Raw genomic sequence first — 24523 nt, 5'->3', positions numbered from 1 at the left:
AACAATAATGTTACATTGTCTGGGTATATTACAGTTTATTTATCCAGTTACCTGCTGACGGACATTTTAGTTGCTTCCCAGTTTTGGCAGTTGTGTGTGAAACTGCTATAAATGTCCTCTTGCAGAAATTTCCAGCTACACATTTTCAACTCCTTTCAGTAAATACCAAGGAAAGCAATTTCTGGAGCGTATGGTAAGAGTATGTTTTAATTTTCTAAGAAACTTTCAGACTCTTCCAAAGTGGTTGTACCATTTTTCATTCCTACCAGCAATGAATTAGGGTTCCTATTGTTCCACATCCTCACCAGCATTTGACCGTTATCATTGTTCTGGATTGTAGCTGGTGTAAGAGCTGTGTAGTTGTATCTTGTTTTTATTTGCATTTCCCTGATGCTGTATGTTGTAGGGCATCTTTTCATATGGTCATTTGCCGTCTGTATGTATATCTTTGGTGAGATAGCAGTTGAACTCTGACTTTTTTTTTTCTTATTGTTGAGTTTTAAGAGTTCTTTGTATTTTTAAAAATTCCTTAATTAATTTACTTGGCTGCCCTGGGTCTTCATTGCTGTGTGCATGCTTTCTCTAGTTGTGGCATGCGGGAGCTACTCTTGGTTGCGGTCCTCAAGTTCTTCCTTGCAGTGGCTTCTTTTGTTGCGGAGCACAGGCTCTCAGCTCATGAGCTTCAGTAGTTGCAGCTCTTGGGCTCTAGAGTTTGGGCTCAATACTTGTAGTGCGTGGCTTAGTTGCCCCACAGCATGTGGGATCTTCCCGGACCAGGGTTTGAACCCACGTCCCCTGTAACAGCAGGCAGATTCTCATCCACTGTGTTACTAGGGAAGTCCCAAGAATTCTTTGTATTTTGGATAACAGTCTTTTAGCAGTGTTGGTTTTGCAGCATCTTCCCAGTTTGTGGCTTATCTTATTATTCTTGATGATGTCTTTCTTTAAAAAAAAAAAAAAATTTTTTTTTACTTACTTATTTTTGGCTGTGCTGGGTCTTCGTTGCCGCGTGGATTTATCTCTGGTTGCTGCGACTGGGGCTCCTCTCTAGTTTCAGTGCTCAGGTTTCTTGCTGCAGTGACTTCTCTTGTGGCTGAATAAGGGCTCTAGGGTGCGCAGGCTTCAGTAGATGTGGCACATGGGCTCAATAGCTGTGGCTGCTGGGCTCTATAGAGTAAAGGCTCAAGAATTGTGGCCCATGGGCTTAGTTGTTCCTCGCCGTGTGGGATCTTCCTGAACCAGGAATCGAACCCATGTCTCCTGCATTGCCAGTCAGATTCTTTACCACTGAGCCACTAGGGAAACCTGATGATGTTTTTTGAAGAGCAAAAGTTTTTCATTTCTTGAAGAAGTCCAGCTTATCAATTATTTTTTTCATGGATTGTGGCGTGGTGTCGTATTTAAAAAGTCATTGTCATTCCCAAGATAATCTTAAGTTTTTTCCTGTGTTATCTTCTAGGAGTTTTATAGCTTTATTCTTAGGTTTATAATCCATTTGAGTTAGTTTTTGCATGTGGACATCACAGAGACATGACTGAGTGAGCGCAGGGAGACACACACACACCCCCCACCCCACCCAGTTGTTTTATCACCCAGTTGTTGAAATGACTATCTTTTGCTTCATCCTATTGCCTTTGTTATCCTTTGTCAATGATTATTGGCTGTATTTCTTTGGTTCTGTTTCCGGGCTGTCTCTTTTTTGTCATTGATCTACTTGTCTGTTCTTTCATGAATACCACGCTGTTTCTAGATTGCTGTCGATTTATAGTAACCCTTAATTGTCCTCCAACTTTGTTCTCCTTCAGTATTCCATTGGCTATTCTGACTCTTTTGTCTCTCTGGCACACAGTTTAGAATCAGCTTATTGATAGCCATAAAATAGCTTGCTGGGATTTTTATTGGGATTGCATTGAATCTGTAGATCAAAGTTAGAATAAAACTGACATCTTGACAATATTGAGTCTTCCTATCTGTGATCATGGAATATCTCTCCATTTATCTGGTTCTTCTTTGATTTCTTTCATGAGAGATTTGTTGTATTCCTCATGAATCTTGTACATATTTGTTAGATTTATACCTAAGTATTTCATTTTGGGGGTTGCTGCTGTAAATCGCATTGTATTTTTCGTTTCAAATTCCACTTGTTCATTGCTGGTAAATAGGAAAGCAGTTGACTTTGTATATTAACCATGTATCCTGCAACCTTGCTATAATCACTTACTGGTTTCAGGAAGCTTTTTTATTGTTGTTGATTTGCTCGGTTTCCTAAATAGATGATAGTATCATTTGCAAACAAAGACAGTTTTATGTCTTCTTTCCAAACTTGTATACCTTTTATTTCATTGTCTTGTTTTATAGTATTATTAGTACTTCCAGCTTGATGTTGAAAAGTCATGATGGGAGGAGACATACTTGCCTTGTTCTGATGTCAACAGAAAGGCTTCTAGTTTCTCATTATTAAGTATGATGTTAGTTGTCGGGTTTTTTTTATTGATGGTCTTTATTGAGTTAATGGAAGATTTCCTGTACTGCTAGTGAGAGTTTTTATCATCAGTGGATGTTAGATTTTGTCGAAAACTTTCTCTGCATCTATTGATAGCATCATGTAATTCTTCTCTTTTCACCTGCTGATGTGGTGGATTACATTAATTTTTAGCTTTGTATACCTGCAATAAAATCTCAGGAATTGGTCCTTAAAAGGAATTGGTCCATTTCATCTAGGTTATCAAATTTGTGGGCATAGAATTGTTCAAAGTATTTTTTTATTATCCTGTTCATGTCCATGAGATCTATAGTGATAACCTACCTCTATCATTTCTGTTATTGGTAACTTGTAACCTTTTTTTCTTAGTTAGCCTGAGTAAAGTCTTAAGAATTTTATTGATCTTTTCAAAGAACTAGGTTTTGGTTTTGTTGATTTTCTCTATTGATTCTCTGTTTTAAATTTCATTGATTTCTCTATTGTTGTTTCTTTTCTTCTGCTTACTTTTGATTTAATTTGCTCTTTTTTTCTCCCCCTAGTTTCCTAAGAGGGAAGCTTAGATGATTTTATGAATGTGTGTATGTATCTGTTTATGTGTTTATTTTGCTTTTTCTTTTCCATTGTGGTTTATTATGGGATGTTTAATACAGTTTCCTGTGCTGTGCCATAGGACCTTGTTGTTTATCCATTCTATATATAGTAGTTTGCATCTGCTAGTCCTAAAGGCCCAATCCATCATTTCCACACTCACTCTACCCCTTCACAACCAAAAGTCTGTTTTCATGTCTGTGAGCTTGTGTTTTGTAGGTAAGTACATTTGTCTCATATCTTAGATTCCACATATAAGCAATATCATATGGTATTTGTCTTTCTTTTTCTGACTTATTTCACTTGGTATGATAGTCTCTAGGTTCATCTGTGTTGTTGCAAATGGCATTATTTCATTCTTTTTTTAATGGCTGAGTAATTTTCCATTGTGTGTGTCTTCCATTTCCATTGTGGATATCTTTTTTATCCATTCATCTGTTTATGGATATTTAGGTTGTTCTCTTGTCTTGCCTGTTGTAAATAAGTGCTGCTATGAATATTGGGATGCATGTATCTGGTCAAATTAGAGTTTTGTCCAAATATGTGCCACTGAGTGGGTTGCTAGATCATCTAGCAACTCTACTTTTGGCTTTTTGAGGAACCTCCATAGTGACTGCACCAATTTACACTCCCATCAACAGTGTAGGAAGGTTCTCTTTTCTTCACAACCTCTCCAGCATTTGTTAATTTGTAGACTTTTTACTGATGGTCATTCTGCCTGGCCTTAAGTGAAACCTCGTTGTTGTTTTGGTTTGTATTTTTCTAGTAATTAGTAATGTTGAACATTTTTATCATGTGCCTTTTGGCCATCTGTATGTCTTTTTTGGAGAAATGTCTGTTTAGGTCTTCTGCCTATTTTTATTGCATTGTTTTGTTATTGAGTTGAATGAGCTGTTTACATATTTTGGATAGTAAGCCCTTATTGCGTCATTGTCAAATATTTTTCTCCCATTTTGTAGTTTGTTTTGTTTTGTTTATAGTTTCCTGAGCTGTGCAAGAGCTTATAAGTTTGATTAGGTCCCATTTGTTTATTTTTGCTTTTATTTCTATTGCCTTGGTAGACTGATCTAGAAAACATTGGTATGATTTATATCAGAGAATGTTTTGCTGTGTCCTCCTATAGGATTTTTATGGTGTTGTGTCTTATATTTTAAGTCTTTAAACCATTTCGAGTTTATTTTGTATATGATGTGAGGGAGTGTTCTAATTTCCTTGATTTACATGAGGCTGCCCAGCTTTTCCAACACCACTTGCTGAAGAGACTGTTTTCTCTCCATTGTATATTCTTGCCTACTTTGTTGTAGATTAATTGACTGTAGTGTTTATTTCTGGACTCTCTATTTTGTTCCACTGATTCATGGTCCTTTTTTGTGCTAATACCCTTCTGTTTGATTACAATAGGTCTTTGTAGTATTGTCTGAAGTCTGGGATGGTTATGCCTCTTGCTTTGTTCTTTTTCCTCAAGATTAGTTTGTCAATTCTGGGTCCTTCATGGTTCCATATATAAACTTGAGGATTATTTATTCTAGTTCTGTGAAAAATATAATGGGTATTTTGATAGGATCACTTTAAATCTGTAGATTGCTTTGGGTAGTATGATGGTTGTAACAATATTAATTCTTCCAAATCACAAGCATGGAGTGTCTTTCCATTTCCTTAAATCATCTTCAATTTCCTTAAATCATCTTCAATTTCCTTCTTCAGTGTTTTATATTGTTCTCAGCATATGGGTCTTTTACCTCCTTGATCAGGTTTATTCCAAAGTATTTTATTTTTTTGATGCCATTTTAAAAGGGCTTTCATTTTTTTTTTTTTTTTTTGCTTTCACTTTATGTTATTTCATTGTTCGTGTAAAGCAATACAGCTGATTTCTGTATTTTAATCTTGTATCCTGCTACCTTGCTAAATTCATTTATGGGTTCTAGTAGCTTTTGTGTAGTCTTTAGGGTTTTCTATATTTTAGTATCATACCATTTACATGTAATGATAATCTTACCTCTTCACTTCCAATTTGGATACCTTTTATTTCTTTTTTTTAATTGCTGTGGAGAGGACTATGTTATATAGAACTGATGGGAGTGGGTATCCTTGTCTTACTCCAGAATTTAGCAGAAAGGATTTCAGTTTTTCACCATTGAGTGTTAACGCTGGCTGTGGGTTTGTCATAAATGGTTTTTATTATGTTGAGATATGTTCCCACTGTACCCACTCTGGTAGGAATTTTTTATTATCATGACTGGATGTTGAATTTTGTTAAATGCTTTTTCTGCATCTGTTGAGATGAGTGTGGTTTTTGTCTTTTCTTTTGATGTGGTATATCACACCGATGGATTTGCATGTATTGAACCACGTTGTGACTCTAGGATGAATCTTACTTGGGCATGGTGTGTAATCTTTTTTATGTGTACGTGTTGTTGGATTCAGTTTGCTAGTATTTTGTTGTGAATTTTTGCATCTACATTCATCAAAGATACTGGCCTGTAGTTTTCGTTTTTGGGAGTGCCTTTGTCTGGTGTTGACTTCCCTGATGGCTCGTGTGATAAAGTATCTGCCTGCACTGTGGAGGACTTGAGTTTGATCTCTGGGTTGGGTAGATCCCCTGCAGAAGGAAATGGCTACCCACTCCAGTATTCTTGCCTGGGAAATCCCTTGGACAGAGATCCTGGTGGGCTATGGTCCATGGGGTCTCAAAGAGTCAGGTGCTACTGAGTGACTAACACTTGCACTTTGTCTGGTGTTGGTATTAGGGTGATGGTGGCTTCATAGAATGACTTTGGGAGTCTTCCCTCCTTTTCTCTCTTTTGGAAGAGTTTGAGAAAGACTGGTATAAGTTCCTCTTTGTATGTTTGGTAGAATCCCCTAGTGAAGCCATCTGGTCCTGGACTTTTGTTTGCAGAAACAGTTTTTTCTTTTTTATTACAGTTAAGTTCGGCTTTCTACTTAACTGATTTCTTTCTGCTGTATGTGTTCATTTCTAAGAGAATGGTGTTTGATGTCTCCAACTGTGATAGTGGATTAATCTATTTCTCCTTGCTGTTGTATCAGTTTTTGTCTCACACAGTTTATGCTCTATTGTTATATTTTATACACATTATAAATTGTTACTTCTCAGAGTATTCACCCCTTTATCATTATGTAATGTGTTATTTTTCCCTTTATCCTATACCTTCCCTTACTTTAAAGTCTGCTTTGTTGGAGATTAATATAACCTCTCCTGCTTTCTTTTGTCTAGTGTTAACATGTTACATTTTTCTCAATCCACTTACTTTTGATCTATCTGAGTCTTCATATTTTAAGTGGGGTTTCTTGTAGATAAGTTTAGATGAGTTTTCCTTCTGACATCCACTTGCCTTTGAATTGGTGCATTTAGATCATTGAGCTGCAAAGTAATTGTTGATACATTTGGATTAATATTTGCCATATTTGTTACTGCTTTCTGTTGTCTTTGTTCATCCATTTTTCTTCCACTCTTTTTCAGCCTTTTAATTAGTCATTTTATTTGATTCCATTTTCTCTCTTTTTTTAGTATATCAGCTATACTTTTTTTTAAAAAACATTTTTTTAGTGGTTTTCCCAGAGTTTGCACTATGCATTGACACTAATCTAAGTACATTTTCAAATACCACTACACCATTTTGCTATAGACTGAATATTTCTGTCCCTCCAAATTCATATGTTGAAACCTTACGGTATTTGGAGGTGGTACTTTTGTGTGATGATTATGCAGTGCAGGTGGAGACCCTCTGAATGGGACTAGTTCGCTTATAAAAGAGAACTAGAGTGCTTCTGTGCCTCTTCCACCATGTGGAGACAAAGTGAGAAGACAGCTGGCTCTGAACCAGGAAGCAGTTTCTCACCAGGCACCAAATCTTCTCAATAACTTCTTTTAACATTTTTTGCAAGGCATTTTTTTCCAAACTTATTTTGAATAATTTCAAATTTACAGAAAAGCTACAAAAATAATAGAGAAAGTTCTCTACCAGTGACCTCATTGTGTGTCCCCAGGTGTGCTCTGTATCCTTCAGGACCTGTGAATAATAAACTTTGCTGGTTTTTTTTTTTTTTTTCCCTCAGTTTCCTGATGTTTATTGCTGAAGGCCTCTTGGCAGTCAAAAGGGCCACAAGGGCTGGTTCAACCACAGCAGGGGTTCTGAAAGGGGAACCGTCCCTATGTGGGACTCACTCACTTCTAGCCCATGGAAGAACACTATTGATATGCCGATGTTGGTGCAAAACACACACTCTTTTCTTTCTCCTTTTTCTTTTTGCATTGTTTGTTTGTTTTACCGCCGCACTGGAGCTTCATTGCTGCATTCATTCTGCATTCATTGCTGCATTGCTTCATTGCCTTCTCTGGTTGTGGTGAGCGGGCTGCTCTCTTGTTGCGGTGCATGGGCTTCTCATTGGTAGATGGATTCATTTTTTAAAAAATCTTACCATGTATTATTGAAGTATAGTTGACTTACAGAGTTTAAGGTGCACACAAGGTGATTCAGTTATACATATACACACATATTATTTTTGAAATTATTTTCCATTATAGATTATTACAAGATACTGACTATAGTTCCCTATGCTATACAGTAGACCTTTGTTGCTTGCTGCATATCCGTTTTCTTTTTAATTAGAAATCTAGCATTCTGTTCATACTAAGTCAAACAAGTGGAATCAAAATGTCATAAATTTTTTAGGCAAAAGTTCATAAGGTTTCTAAAATATTTATATATTATATATTACTATTTATACATATGTATACAAAAGCTTTTCTATTATGTTTAATAAAGACTTGAGAAAGAACATAAAAAAATAGAAATTGGAAAACATAAATGAAATGGGAGCACTGAATATGAAATAGAAATAGTGAAACAAACTAGATAAAAGTAAAATATAGTCCAGTTGTTTTTAAACACTACTACTCATTACAGATATATCTGAATCTTTGGAGAAAAAAAAGGCAATACGTGGGCATTTGTATTTTTCAAAAAAATTCCAAGATTATTCTGATAAGAATCTGGAGTTTAAAAAGTGATTACAGATTTTTCTATTAAATTTAGTTTTGGTGACATAAAATTATATTATTTTTCTGTTGACCTGTCATGTAACAGTGGTATTAAGTAATAGTTACATAATCACAGTAGTAAAAGATGTTTTATCGGTTTTCACAATCAATAGCGAAACAAAAAATAAAAGATAATTATAATTGCAAGCCATAATGAGAACATGATTAACCTAACAATATAAAATAATTACTTACAATATGGGGGGGTCTAGCCAAGTGATGTGGTACGTAGCAGTGAATATATGCACATGTTTTTGAAGTATTTGAAATATTCCCTCTCTTACTGTCTCTCTTTTTAACCTCGCAAGGGTTGGGTTCTCAGGATAAATGCTCACAGTTGAAGTAAACGTCCTCGCGTGGCTCACGTGTGTCTGTCCATGGTGGGTATGAAGTGTGCGTGGTTTTTCAATCAGGACCGTGGTGTGTTTTATGAAACTAACCTTTTTATTTGTGGTCTGTGACTTAGTAGCTACTCTTACTATATAGCAAATGATGAATGAGGATAGGCAAAGTGAGTTTTCATGGCTGCTTGTTTGAGGATGTGAATAGGCTCTCTTGGGCAGCTGGGATCATTTGTGTACACACAACAGGCCACCAGGCGCTTCCCTGGCTCCAGTGCTAAAGAATCTGCCAGCAATGTAGGAGACATGGGTTTGATCCCTGGGTCAGGAAGACCCCCTGGAGGAAGAAATGGCAACCCACTCCAGTATTCTTGCCTGGAGAATCTCATGGGCAGAGGAGCCTGGTGGGCTGTGGTCCGTGGGGTCACAAAGAGTCAGATACAACTGAAGTGACTTCACTTGCATTTACACACGCACACCACAGGCCATGAGGCCTGAGTGCCAAATCTCCCTTACATGACATCATTTGCCTCTGCTCAGGATACGTTTGATTTTTGTGCAGTGTTTGATGTAGAAAAACTAACATGGGTAAACTAACTTACTCTACTACTTATATTAAAATATTCCAGTTGACTTTATGATGTAAGAAAAGTTTTCATTTGGTGAGTTAATCAATTAACAACTACAAGGAGTGTCTTTGTTGACAAGGATACAGAGAGCTCAGACAGTTTCACTGGGAGAAAATGCTGTCGTTGATTAGTTACATATATGCTTAGGTGTGTGGAGTATGTAGCATATGTGCTAACTCTTACATAGCACCCTTATATAGCTCCTATTATATTCTAAGTGCTTTGCTGAGTCGTTCAGGTGTGTCTGACCCTTTGCGACCCCATGGACTGCAGCAAGGCTTTCCTGTCCTTCACCATCTCTTGGAGTTTGCTCAAATTCATGTCCATTAGGTCGGTGATGCCTCCAACCATCTCATCCTTTGTCATCCCCTTCTCCTCTGCCTTCAATCTTTCCCAGCATCAGGGTCTTTTCCAACGAGTCAGTTGTTTGTATCAGATGGCCAGAGTTACTGGAGCTTCAGCTCAGTCCTTCCAATGAATATTCAGGACTGATTTCCTTTAGGATTGACTGGTTGGATCTCCTTGCAGTCCAAGGGACTCACAAAAGTCTTCTCCAATGACACAGTTCAAAAGCATCAATTCTTTGGCTTTCAGCCTGCCTTATAGTACAATTCTCACATCCATACATGACTACTGGAAAAACTATAGCTTTGACTAGACAGACCTTTGTCATCAAAGTGATGTCTCTGCTTTTTACTACACTGTCTAGGTTTTTTATAGCTTTTCTCCCGAGGAGCAAGTGTCTGTTAATTTCATGGCTACAGTCACTGTCTGCAGTGATTTTGGAGCCCCAAAAAATAGTCTGTCACTGTTTCCGTTGTTTCCCCAACTATTTGCCACGAAATGATGGGATCGGATGCCATGATCTTTGTTTTTTGAATGTTGAGTTTTAAGCCAGCTTTTTGACTCTCCTCTTTCACCCTCATCAAGAGGCCTTTTAGTTCCTCTTTGCTTTCTGCCATAAGGGTGGCGTCATCTGCGTATCTGAGGTTATTGATACTTCTCTTGGCAATCTTGATTCCAGCTTGTGCTTCATCCAGCCCAGCATTTTGCATGGTGTGCTCTGCATGTAAGTTAAACAAGCAGGGTGACAATACACAGCCTTGACGTCCTCCTGTCTCAGTTTTGCACCAGTCCATCGGTCCATGTCTAGTTCTGTTGCTTCTTAACCCTCATATAAATTTCTCAGGAGACAGGTAAGGTGGTCTGATAATCCCATTTCTTTACGAATTTTCCACAGTTTGTTGTGATCCCCACAGTCAAATGCATTAGTGTAGTCAATGAAACATGTTTTTTTCTGGAATTTCCTTGTTTTTCTTGTGATCCAATGGATGTTGGTATTTTGATCTCTCCTTCCTTTGCCTTTTTTAAACCCAGCTTGTAATTCTGGAATTTCTCAGTTACTGTGTTGTTGAACCCTAGCTTGAAAGATTTTGAGCATTACCTTGCTAGCATGTCAGATTAGTACAGTTGTGCCGTAGCTTTCACGTATTTTGGCATTGCCCTTCACTGGGACTGACCTTTTCCAATCCAGTGGCTGCTGCTCATTTTTCCAAATTTGCTGGCATATTGAGTGCAGCACTTTAACAGCATCATCTTTTAGGATTTGAAATAGCTCAGTTATTATTCCATCACCTCCGCTAGCTTTGTTCATAGTAATGCTTTGTAAGGTCCACTTATCTTCACACTCCAGATGTCTGTAGGTGAGTGATCACACCATTGTGGTTATCCTGGTCATTAAGATCTTTTTTGTATAGTTCTTCTGTGTATTCTTGCCACCTCTTCTTAATAATCCCTTCTGCTTCTGTTAGGTCCATACCATCTCTGTCCTTTATGGAGCCCGTCTTTGCATCAGATGTTCCTTTGGTATCTCTAATCTTCTTGAAGTGATCTCCAGTCTTTCCCATTCTGTTGTTTCCCTCTGTTTCTTTGCATTGTTCACTTAAGAAGGTTTTCTTAGCTCTCTCCTTGCTATTCTCCTTGCTATTCTTATCTCTCCCCTTGCTATTCTGCATTCAAATGGGTATATCTTTCCTTTTCTCCTGCCTTTAGCCTCTCTTCTTTTCTCAGCTATTTGTAAGGCCTCCTCAGACAACCATTTTGTCTTTTTGCATTTCTTTTTCTTGGGGATGGCTTTGGTCACTGCCTCCTGTAGAATGTTACAAACTTCTGTCCATAGTTCTTCAAGCAGTCTATCAGATGTAGTTCCTTGAATCTATTTGTCACTTGCACTGTATAATCATAAGGGATTTGATTTAGGTCATATCTGAATGGCCTAGTGGTTTTCCCTACTTTTTTCAATTTGTTCCTGAATTTTGCAATACGGAACTGATGATCTGAGCCACAGTCAGTTCCCGGTTGTGTTTTTGCTGACTGTATTGAGCTTCTCTGTCTTTGGGTGCAAGGAATATAATCAATCTGATTTTGGTGACATCACCATCTGGTGATGTCCATGTATAGAGTTGTCTCTTGGTTGTTGAAAGAGGGTGTTTGCTATGACCAGTGTGTTCTCTTGGCAAAACTGTCAGTCTTTGCCCCGCTTCATTTTGTATTCCGAGGCCAAACTTGCCTGTTACTCCAGTATGTCTTGACTTTCTTGCATTCTAGTCCCCTGTGATGAAAAGGGCATCTTTTTTTGGTGTTAGTTCTAGGAGGTCTTGTAGGTTTTCATAGAACTGTTCAACTTCATCTTTTTTGGCATTAGTGGTTGGGGCATAGACTTGGATTACTGTGATACTGAATGGTTTGCCTTGGAAACAAACAGAGATGATTGTGTCATTTTTGAGATTGCACCCATGTACTGCATTTTGAACTCTTTTGTTGACTGTGAGGGCTGCTTCATTTCTTAAAATGGATTCTTGCCCACAGTAGTATGTATGATGGTCATCTAAATTAAATTTGCCCATTCCCTTCCATTTTAGTTCACTGATTCCTAAAATGTCAATGTTCTCTCTTGCATCTCCTTTTTGACCACTTCCAATTTACTGTGATTCATAGACCTAATGTTCCGGGTTCCTGTGCAATAGTGTTCTTACGGCGTTGAACTTGACTTTCACCACCAGACACACGCACAGCCGGGCATCGTTTCCAGTTTGGCTCAGCCTGGTCATTCTTTCTGAAATGATTTCTCTGCTCTTCTCCAGTAGGATGTTGAACACCTACCGACCTGGGGGGGGTTCGTCTTTCAGTCTCATATCTCATTGCCTTTTCATACTGTTCATGACGTTCTCAAGGCAAGAAAACTGAAGTGGTTTGCTGGTCCCTTCTCCAGTGGTCCACATTTTTCAGAACTCTCCACCATGCTCCCTCGGTCTTGAGTGGCGCTACGTGGCATGGCTCATAGTTTCATTGAGTTTCACAAGTCCATGATCCATATGATCATTTTGGTTAGTTTTCTGTGATTGTGGTTTTCATTCTTTCTGCCCTCTGATGGCTGAGGATAAGAGGCTTGTGGAAGCTTCCTGATGGGAGAGGGTGGCTGTGGGGAAAATTGGGTCTTGCTCTGGTGGGCAAGGTCGTGCTCAGCTAATCTTTAATCCGTCTTTCTGGTGATGGGTGGGGCTGTACTCCCTTCTGTAGTAGGCATAGAGAGGTCGAGTAACTTTATCCAGGTCACATAATTAGTAAGTGGCCAAGGCAAGACTTGAATCCAGGGCGTCTAGCTTCAGAGTTTAGATGCTGAACCAGTGTGTCAGATTGCCTTTCTGTGTATTTATTATCCCATTTTGATCAAGAGAGAGTACCTGGATCATTCTAGTTAGTAAAGGCCTCACATTCTTTTCCTGGTCTAGGATGCAAGAAGTGGTCTTCACTGTGATGCTTACTAAACATAAGTTATAAAGGTGTCTATCACCCTTCTTTCTCTCCAGGCTAGTAAAAATTTAGGTTCTTGACCTTGCAAAATGTGATGACTTTTTCAAACAGAAGGGTAGGCCCCAGGGTGAATAGGTGCTCATTTTGCTGACAGTTTACCTGAAGGTGACAGGGAAAGTTGAAGACAGTGGTATAGTGTAAAGTGTTCCAAGCTCACTATTTGCTCTAAGTTACGTGACACTTTTTTTCTTTCAAGCAATCATTAAGTGCCAGGGCTTCCTCGGTGGCTCAGCCAGTAAAGAATCTGCCTGCAATGTAGGAGATCTGGGTTAGACTCCTGGGTCGGGAAAATACCCTGGAAAAGGAAGTGGCAAACTATCTCCCATTCTTGCCTGGGAAATGCCATGAATAGAGGAGCCTGGTGGGCTACAGTCCATGGGGTTGCAAGGAGTAGGTTATAACTGAGCAACACTATTAAGTAGTAAGTGCTTAACTGCATCATTTCATCTTTTCATCACAACAGTCCTAGCAGGTAGGGGTTTATCTGCTTTACACACATGAAGAAACTAAGACTAAGGGAGATTAAGTAAATTTTTTGTTTAACTCCAAAGTCTATTTCACTGGTATCAGAAATTTTCAACTTCTTTTGTTTTTGTTGCTGCTGAATACTAAAAGTTTAATGAAAATCCCAAAAAGCAAAGCAGTGGTAGTGAGTTCCCAAAAGTTATCCTGTCAGGTTCATAACTGTCCTTTCCCAAAGCCATCCCTGACTCTTAATTCTTCACAGATCACATTTGGGAAACCACTGAATGTCAACTGCACTTTTTCAACTTAAAAATACCTGACTTGGGGTGGTTGACGGGTTGATGTCTTCTTTTTACAGGAAGATTCCTAGCCTGGGGACATTCCCTAGCCACTTAAAGACAGACTCCCTTTTTAATTCAAGATATAGAAAGAAGTACACCTTCCTTGTCTGCAAGGTTTTCAGACTTCTCCAACACTAGGTTGTTTTCCCAAATTTCATTTGAATTTGTATGTAATACACTATTATTTTGAAAATATTTGTTATCCCCTCGTAGGTAATCAATGTTAACTTTGAAAGGGTCCCTTCCCTACCTTCCTACTTTTGTACAAATATTTCCTGTTACTTGAAGAAATGGGATTGTATGTACTGCAACTTATACTTTTAACTCCCAGTGTATCAAAATTATTACTCAAGATAGCCACATATGAATTAAACTTACAATTTTATATACTGTGGACATACCAGAAGCCTGGTATTTTCATATAAGAACTTGTCACATTGGCTACTGGAAGCCTAAGGTCTTTATTTTTGGTTACCCTCACCCGCTTGTTTTTCTCTAGAGGATTCTGAATGGGGCTTTTGAATATTCTTGGGGCTTAGCTAGCTGTTTGCAACACAAAACTGATGACCCCAGGAATGGGGGCTCTGACGGACCTTCCATGGTCCAAAGTGCAGGATGCCTTCCTTTCAGGCACTTTCCAGTGTTAGCTCCACCAGAGGGACCCACTGTCCCCTCCATACCTATTCTTTTTTTCTTTTTAAAATTTTTATTAAACCTATTTAAACTATATATTTATACATATATAAATTAGATTCTACATAGAATGTGGTGGTTTTCTCTGACTTACTGCCTTGCTTTACTTAGTATAATGCCCTCTGAGTCCACGTTATAAATTTGTGTAAGATTTTTTTTCTTTTTTATGGCTGAATAATATTATATATGCAAAATACCACATCTTCTTTAATTACCCATCAGGCACTTAGGTTGTTTCCATTATCTTGACTATTTTTAAACAGTACTGCAATGAACGATGTTGTTGTTCAGTTGCTCATCCATGTCCATCTCTTTGCGACCCCATGGACTGCAGCTCACCAGACTTCCCTGTCCTTCACCATCTCCTGGAGTTTGCTCAAACCCATGTCCATTGAGTCAGTGATGCCTTCCAACCATCTCATCCTCTGTCATCTGCTTCTCCTCCTGCCTTCAACCTCTCCCAGCATCAGGTTTTTTCCAGTGAGACAGCTCTTTGCATCAGGTGGCCAGAGTATTGGAGCTTCACGTTTAGCACTGAGAGGGGTGCATGTATATTTTTGACTTAATGTTTTTGTTTTATTTGGATAAATACCCTGAAATGGAATTGGTAGTGCCATTTTTTAATTTTTTTAAGGAAACTCCATACTGTTTCCCATGGTAGTTGCACCAATTTATGTTCCCAACAGTGCACAAGAGTCCTTTTTCTCCACATCCTCACCAACACTTTGTAAAAAATTTTTAGTTGAAGGATACTTGCTTTAAGAATTTCTTCTATCAAACCTCAACATGAATCAGCCATAGGTATGCATATATTCCTCTCTGTTGAACCTCCCTCCCCCTCACACCCCTCTGGGTTGATACAGGGCCCCTGTTGGAGTTCCCTGAGACACACAGCAGAACCTGGTGACAGCTGTTCTGAGAAGTATGATGAAGTGGTACCTATTGGGGGTGTTTGGTTCTTTTTAGGTTTCTTTTATATTTTTTTAAAAAATGGAAATATAATTGCTTTACAGCAATTATGTTTGTGTTAGTTTATGTTTACACATATCCCCTCCTTTTTGAGCCTCCCTCCCACCTCACTTTGCATCCCGTCCTCCTAGGTCATTCCCACAGCACTGAGCTGAGCTTCCTGGGCTGTATACAGCAGTTTCCCACTAGCTAGCTGTTTGCCCATGGTAGTGAATATGTGTCAGAGCAGCTCCAAATCCGTCCCACCCTCTCCTTCCCATCTGTGTCCGCAAGTCTGTTCTCTGTGTCTATTCCTGCCCTGCAGATAAGTTCATCAGTACTGTTTTTCTAGATTCTACATACATGTGTTAATATACAGTGTTTTTCTCTGACTTACTTCACTCTGTTAGGTCCAGCCACGTCTCTGCTAATGGCGCGGTTTTGTTCCTTTTTGTGGCTGAATACTATTCCACCACACATATGTACCACATCTCTATCCATTCATCTGTCGGTGGACATTTAGCTTGATTCCATCTCCTGGCTACTGTAAGCAGTGCTGCAGTAATGAGCACTGGGGAACATGTCTCTTCCTGAATTATGGTTTTCTCAAAGTATATGCCCAGTTGTGGGATTGCTGGGTCATGAGGTAGTATTGGGGCTTCCCTGGTGGTTTAGATGGTAAAGAATCTGCCTGCAATACAGAAGATCTGGGTTTGATCCTTGGGTCAGGAAAATCCCCTGCAGAACGGAATGGCTACCCCCTGCAGTATTCTTGCCTGGAGTTTTCCATGGACAGAAGGATCCATGTGGTGGCAGAGAGTCGACACTGAGTGACTAAGCACATTATATCATTATGTTTAAGAAGTATCCTTGTAAATACTACATATAGTTCTTAAACTGCTAAGTTTATGGTACTTGCATTCCCATAGTTACTGATATTTGGATTTCTATTTTATAATTTCTCTTTGTTCTCTATGCCTACAACAGGGTTCATTTTCTTTACTACAATTCTTTATTTACTCTTTTATTTTCTGTTTATTTTTGGCCATGCTGGGTCTTTGCTGCTGCATGGGTTTTTCTCTGGGTGGGGGCTGTCCTCTAGTTGCGGTGCACACGCTTCTCGTTCGTCTCGTCGCGGAGCGTGGGCTCTGGGGGCGCGCAGGCTCAGTAGTTGCCGCTCCGGGGTGAGAGCACAGGGTTAGCTGCTCTGCAGCATGTGGGATCTTCCTGGACCAGGGATCTAACCTGTGTCTCCTTCATTGGCAAGCAGATTCTTCACAACTTAGCCACCAGGGAAGCCCCTTTTATTTACTCTTACTTTAACTTGAATCTTTTTATGTCTAAAACCAGTACACAAATCCTTTTCAGGGAGGTTTAACAGGAGATCAAATGTTGCTTGATACAGCTGGCTTCAAATTGCCTTTTGGCAGGAATCATCTTGAATCTATCTTTGTTTCTTTAGGAGGGAGAGAGGGATTGAGGATAAAGTATTAGGAATTACAGTCAACAGACATTCCTTCTTCACCTCTGGAAGGTTATCAACTCTTCTGTTCATCACTAGGGATTGTGGGTTAAAAAAGCAAAATCCTCTCCAGTCCTCCTGAAAATCAGGGTAAGATGAACAGGTATAAACTGCCAGTTGTTCAGCCTTTATTTGCACTTAAAATGGAAAGTTTGTAGAGGTATAAATATTTTCTGTGGATTGAGGATTTATTATCCTTTGTATTCTCACAAGTTGGTTCAAGCACCAGAAGATTAAGCATCAAATGCTATAATGTAGACCAGGAAACCCCAGCATGCTATTTGATATATTTTCATCCGGAATAGCAATTCTCAGAAAAAGGTTAAGAGAAACTCGGGCAGGGAGCTCCTCTTTGTGTAATGAAAATCTTTCTAGTTTATTTATTCGTAGATTTTCTTTTCCAATACAGACTTATTCTGTGACAACACTTCCAATATTCAAAAACTACTGTTGTAGTTTTCAGAATAAACATCTTTGGAAGGTTTAAAAAGTTTGCCAATTTACTCAGCCCTCATTGCCAAGCAAATGTATATATATAAATGGCTCTGAAAACCTGTCCCCAAACCACCATCAAGTCACTGAAGTTTAATATGTGAACATTAAGCCTCCGGTGTGCAAAACTCATGGTTCAAAAGTAAGTAGATATGTACTTATATTTACACTATGTCTTGATAGTGTGCACTTACTATTAGTGAACAAATAGCAACTGATAAATGCATTTTGTCGGTTATTTGTTCACTGATATGCCGCCATTTTATATACTCTGATTCTGCATATGTAAACATTTTATGGCTATGCTTTGTAAGCAAAAATTGTACACCACCTATATAGGGGTTACACATAAGAATGTTACCAACTTAACATCATAAGCCAGTCTCATGTTTGCTCATTGAAGCTAAAGGTCTGGTATGTGCAAAACCCAGTTTGTTACGATTTTCAGCATTGCACTGGTCACTGTTTGTGCTGACCACAAGCTGGGAAATAAGAAATCAAAGGTAGTAGTTTTCTTTAAAAAAAACAATTGTCAGCTAGTAGGAACTGAACTGCCAGAAGGTATTTTATACTAATGATTGGAGTCGGAGTCACTATGTATATAAATTATTTTAATAATGGTTGGAGAAAAGAAAAATAACGTGGATACCATATTAGTACTAAACAATTCAGTAGCTTCATTAAAAAATTGCTTCTGTATTAAACAACAGTGGCTTCATCCAGCCAAGTACAATTTTTTTTTTTCTTTTACTGTGAGTCTCCTTTCAAGATACTAAGCCATAAAAGTATTATTTCAGGGAAAAAAACCACAATGCTTTAAAGCTTCCTTTACTTAGATCTCCATTTCTAATTACATTTTTACATCTACATTCTGTGTGGGTCCATATGATTTCAAGAGCATGTTAACTCAAGTTCATGGAGGCAAAAAAGGAAGATGCACAACACATGTATGTAATCAGAAAGCAGCAAAAAATGGAAGGTGTCTAATCTTTAACAACTATTTTGAATTTTGACCCTTTTGTTACATTGATACTTGGATTAAAAATGAAGGACGCTGGTTACTTATCATACACAGTACTCACAAAATTGACTTCTTTTGGTCCAGAACTACTTAAAAGTATTCAAGGCCAGAATATGAAAAACCTATATAGCCAATATTAAATTTTAGAGGTATTACATATGGAAATTTACAACATGGCTTTTTAAGTATGAATTTCAGAGTCAAAAAATTCTTAACAGTAAGATTTGGTTTTAAAGTAAAAAGATAGCTAATAAAATCAGTTATCAAGCAAAGTAATAGGAAAACTTTTTTAAAATACATGAAATAAAAGACAAATAATCCAAAATAAAAAGCAAAATATAATTGAAATAAAATGATTATGTAATAGACTGAATGAGAGGATAAATAAAATAATAGGAAGGACTAAGGTAATTTCTACTTATAGTTTATATACTGTAAGACAACTAAAGTGTGTAAAACATGTTGAAGTTCACGAATCTCTTTATAGGATGAGTAATCAATACACTTCCCTAATACTCATCCTGTGACCTACGACATGATAGTAAATTAGAGATCGCAAAGATCATGCCATTAATGTTTTTGTCGATATACATTTTGACCTGCGTGACAGACTAAATCAAATGCTCGTGATTATTAGTTTTCTTTCTTTGACCTGAAAGCTCCACATGATTTAATGATGTACTTTTAACATGTGCTTTTTCCTCTTAATGCTTACTCTAACAATATGCTAGAGACCTGGATGGTGACCAGATCCTAGAGATCTGGATGGTGAAAAAGCCATTACCACCTGCTGACCACTGGCATAGATATTTAGTGGGTTTTGTTTTTTTTTTCTTCTAAGCAGTTATTAATATTCCATAAATTTCAGGTGCCCTGTTACTGTATGAAACAATTACCCTTGAATTTAGCAAGGGGAAAAAAAACTTAGACATCTGGTTATGTTATAAACCCAGAGTTGTTTGTTTAGGAAACATGAGTATATGGAAGACTGTTAATTTTAGTTTACTTTATATTAAGAGATGTGAAAGTAAAATAAAGCTTTTGTTTGTTTTGAAACGTTAAAGACTTGGTTGGTTTTGATCTGCATTAAATCTTAACTTCTTTATCAAAAGAAAAGATTATGTGCTTCCTGGAAATTATTTTAAGATTATACTTTAAATCAAACCTTGACAAAACAAAAGGTAATTTTAAAGCTTATTTTGTTTTTTGATCAAAAAGTCTGAATCTTCTGAAATTGACTAAGATTAAACATTTAGTTTGATAAATGATAGTTGTAAAACATACTATAGTTAAGAGGATAGTAAAACATTAGAATCAAATTAATAAGCATTTCCCACACCTGTGTCATTGGAAAAGTCATCAGTGGCTGACTTTAATCAATGTCATCAGATTTTAAATACTGATAAATCAATACAATTTGATATACATCTCATTAAGTTTTACAGAATCAAATACCACAAAACAAATGCCACTTAAAACTTGGAAGTCTAACCACAAAATAACATTTCCTTTAGAATTGAATTTTTTTGTTGTAAATCTCTAAAAGTTGAGAAAGATGAAGTTAAATTTTTCTATCACTTGTAAATCTATGATATGTAAAATTAATAACAAGGCTTTAGTTGTTGTGGACTACCAACACCAGCTGTTAAAAATAAAACAAAATCCTAAGGGTAATGTTTATAGGCTTAGTATTACAGTTCAAATTTATGAAAATGGAGGGATGGTTGTTAAATCTATTTTGGGTTAGTTGATCTTAAACATAATTTTTCAAAACAGTTGAAGATGTGCTAATTTGGATAAAATATTTTCACACTATCACTTTATGATATTGATAATTGATTTTCCAAATTCACTTTAAAGACTTCTAGCTAGGAAATATAATCATAAATATACCAAAAACTGACCCCCCCCGAAGTCTAAGAAATCTGTATTTCTTAAGTTTAATTTTTACCTTTTTAAAATTGAGATGATCTGTTATTCCAATAGCCTAATTCTTTGGTATGCTATTTGTAGTTACTTTAAAACTTAAGTATTCTGTACATAGCTAAGGAATTAAAACATTGCAGACTTTCATTATATTATTTAACAGCTTTTGTTTTTAAAATCACTATGATTGGTTATTAGGAGTTGATTTCTGAAACCAGGTAACTTACATTTTTCCATAGAGTTAAGTGTATTATTCTATTAATTATCCTAGATATTTCCTACATATTTAGTTCTTATTTGCATATTACTACAGGAAAATACCCTATTTTGCTATGTATTTTTTTTAAAAAAGATCTTTAATTGTCTAGCACTTCATACTTCATATAGATTAAAATTAAACTGAGCCCATACCATCTACCCAAAACTAGATTAAGTAGAACATTTTCTAGTTTATTTATAAACTACTAATTATAAGGTTAAGGGCATTTGAAAATCATTTAAGTTAAATAAATGGGTAAGAAAAGTACACACATTATTTTTGGATATACTTAACTTATAAAATGAAGTGGTACATAACTACAGGAACTGGAATATAATTCTGATTAAAACAGAGAACTATATAAGCTAGTAAGGAACTGAAAATGTCAGGATGTACTAGACAGTTCAGCTGCAGAAAGGGTTGTTCTTACATATTCCCAATTACTTTTAGAGGTACAGCTCCTAACAAAGTGGGTGGAGATTTCCTTAAGAGAAAGCAATAAACTCCTTCCATGTACTTTATTCCCTTTCATAACTCTGATGCTGTTACTGAAGTGAACCTATATATACCAACATAGAAATGAAAAGTAGCAATACATGCTTAACAAATGTTTCATCATTTTTAATGGATATGATTATTTCATTAGTTTGAAGACAAAAAATACATTGGGTCTATATGATTTCCTTAATGCAAAATCCTTCCTCTGAAAGGATGAATAAAAATCCCTGCAAAATGCACTGGTCTGTACTCTCCTTTCAGTGCAGACTACACTGTACAAACAAAATCTCTCTTAGAGAACTAGTTTTGAGTAGTGACTATCCCTAAAGATATTGAGCTCTCAATTTTTACTACTTAAGGAAAGTCAATATTAGTTCTTAATATAAAGATGTAGTTTTGGGGAAAACTGAGCTTAAAATTTTAACATAGGTCAGTCTAGTTGATTGGCATTAAGAATACAAGTGCCCATGCATTCTCTGTTTCTTTTCTTTGTAGGTTGAACAGTCTGCCTCCCATACTAAAAGTTTCAAGCTTTTGGACAGAACTGAACAGTGTGAACAAGTCTGGTGATGAAGCTCGGACTAAATTCTTAAAGTGTCTTAGTTTCACAGTCCCTCGTCCCATATAACTTGTATATGAAGCCCCAAAACTGGAGCCAAGGTCTGAACAGGTCATATGACAGCAAGAACTATAATTTAATCACATTGTATCATATCACACTATGTAACACTCTGTATTTTGCCTGTTGATATGTAACAGTTTATTACAAGCATTATTTCCTAAGACTTATGTGGTATAAGTGCTTCTTTCAAGTATTACCGCTTACAGTGTTTGTATGTTAACAGTGAGTCACTGATAAATGTATATAATGCAGTACACTCTGCCGTGTCTCCCTACCCTGCGTTAACACGTCAACAAAATGAACTAAGAAAACAAAAACTATTTAAGACAAAGGCTATCAACATCACAGATGCACGTCTGAGTAAGTCAACAGCATTTCCCCCTTAACATGAAGGTATTTTCATAAAAAATGCTTCATCGTTTTTAGGCTAGCATTACTTTAGCAGCAGCTGGTCTTCAGGACAAGTAGATCAGAAGTTTCAAGTGCAAAAGACACTGAATTACTCTGAGAAACATCAATCCACATGACTAATGAAAAGAAGCAAACTGCTGGTGTCACCTTAACATAAAATTGTGCATTTTCCCCTTCAGTGTGTGTTTTAGTTCATTTATATGATAATAAAGTTTTGGAGTCCTCATGGCACACAACTGAGATGGAATAGTTTGTCAAGGAACCTATTTGTTTTAATGTTTAAATTGTAACAACACAGTAACTACAAAAGGTCAGTGCCTGGTGGCTGTAAACCACATCAGTTTCAATGTTTTTAAAAACAATGATGCAATTAAATCTATGCTTCTGCAACAATAGTGCAATACAGTATCCTTTCCTGAATAAAGGAGCTGAGGTTTATCCAAGTAGAAGCTTTAAATAAGGTAGATTGTTGCCAACTACTTATCAGTCTTGCATGTTTGACATAAAATAGATTAGGAAAGCTTAAACTGACTTGTTTATCTATATTCAGCTAAAGCTTCACATAAGCAGCAATGGAAATGAACATAGGTGCACTCAATATAAAACACTTTTCAAAACTACTCCAAAAAACAAATGACAGAAAGTGGTTAAGAGCAACTAAACATCTGTTGTGTGTACCAGATGTAAAAGAAGAAGAATGGACTCTGTGGTTACTTGCACTATTTGAATTACGTGACGGTAAAGTTAAGACTTAGTCCACTTCCATCTCTGCAGCAGATTTAGTATGCTGTGAGTTGTCTTTTGTTGAATCTGGTTTGGTTTCAGTCCCACTCTGTCCATCCATTGGTCCGTTGTGCTCACTATTATCTTTTGCCTTGTCTTCAGCAACCTCTACTTTCGGTTTGGGCTTATAAATGATGGGGTTACAGAAATTATCCAGTTCCTAAAGACATGAAGAAAATTTATTATATTAAAAATATTATGTAACAAGTTACCACTAACTTTCTGAAGTCCACATATACTAAATTTCCACATAATTCCACATTGCTGAATAGCTGTTAGCTCAGCTAGATAACCAACTAATTCTTAAAATACCTTAATGAATTATTTACCTTCTTGGCTAGTGTGTGTCAGTGGTTTAGGAAACTATTCAGTCTTTAATAATACATTCTGTATTTAGTTGTTACCAAATTTCTTCCTCATAATTTATTTTGGCAGGAATAATCTTCATATATTTATTTATTTTGGCCATGACACATGGCATTCAGAACCCCTCCAACTCGGGTCCTTGGCAGTGAGAGCATAGTTCTAACCACTGGAATGCCAGGGAATTCCTAGGAATAATTTTTAATTGATTCCTTTAAATTATGCCTAAAGCTCTGTTATGAGAATTATGTCACATAGCACCTATTTCATAAGTTAAAATTTCTCAAAATCACCTGAAAACTATTTTAATAAATGGAATTAGATAAATGTATACACTAACTTTACTTTTGGAAAACAGTAGCTTTTTTTGTCAAAGGAAAAATAAGCCATGGAAGTAAATTCAACTTAATAATAATTTCAAAGATATTATTTTCTATATCCTTGGTTTTTCTGCACAGAAATATAAGACCATTTCAATAATGCTACTGAAACACTTTAAATTCTTTCAAGACCAGTGTCACAGAAATTGGGTGGGATGGAAAAATAGGAGGTAACATCCTGGGGGAATGTTTTAGTGGCAAACTGTTCTTGTCACACTCTGCCTCTCACCTGATTAGGAGTAAATTATAATAGATTCTTTGTAAAACTTTCTCAAAAAGGAAAATACTCTTACTGCTTTATTATTGAAAAAAAAAAATACCAGCTTGGCACAAAAGTTGCTCAACGTGATCACTAATCATCAGAAAAATGCAAGTCAAAATCACAATGATATATGTCTCATACCTGTCAGAATGACTGTCATCAAAAAGAACACAACATTTTGGTAAGGATATGGAGAAAAGGGAACTCTACGTACATTTCTGGTGGAAATGTAAATTGGTATAGCCATTATAGAAAACAGTATGGAGGTTCCTAAAAAAGCTAAAAGTTGAATTACTATATGATCGATCCAGCAATTCTACTCCTCAGTATCCAGAAATAAATGAAAATACTAATTTGAAAACATACATGCACACCAGTGTTCTAGCAGCATTATTTACAATAGCCAACATGTGGAAGCAACCTAAGTGTCCATGAACAGATGAGCAGACAAAGATGCAGCATGTGTATACAATGGAATAAAAAGAACGAAGAATGAAAATTTGCTGTCTGCAGCAACATTGATGTTACTAGAGGGTATTATGCTTACAGAGACAAATACTATTAT

At 36.9% G+C, this 24523-nt stretch overlaps 1 protein-coding gene and 1 long non-coding RNA gene across 4 annotated transcripts in view; one reads left to right on the top strand and one right to left on the bottom strand.

Annotated features, from left to right (window-relative positions):
- LOC122694097 overlaps positions 1-21922 on the top strand; it is a 28136-nt gene extending 6214 nt beyond the window's left edge. For both annotated transcript variants that reach the window (XR_006341113.1, XR_006341114.1), the window contains 2 exons: positions 8438-8509; positions 21633-21922. This is a non-coding gene — a long non-coding RNA (uncharacterized LOC122694097). The remainder of the gene's footprint in view (positions 1-8437; positions 8510-21632) is intronic.
- HSPA4L (heat shock protein family A (Hsp70) member 4 like) overlaps positions 18030-24523 on the bottom strand; it is a 56771-nt gene continuing 50277 nt past the window's right edge. For both annotated transcript variants that reach the window (XM_043902384.1, XM_043902385.1), the window contains exon 20: positions 18030-23113. In XM_043902384.1, the coding sequence (XP_043758319.1) occupies positions 22922-23113 (192 nt within the window). In that variant the 3' untranslated portion in view covers positions 18030-22921. The remainder of the gene's footprint in view (positions 23114-24523) is intronic.

The sequence above is a fragment of the Cervus elaphus genome, chromosome 5 (genome assembly GCF_910594005.1).
Source record: "Cervus elaphus chromosome 5, mCerEla1.1, whole genome shotgun sequence".
NCBI lineage: Eukaryota > Metazoa > Chordata > Mammalia > Artiodactyla > Cervidae > Cervus > Cervus elaphus.
Note: the sequence above shows the minus strand (reverse complement) of the source record. Positions and strands in the feature narration are given on the sequence as shown.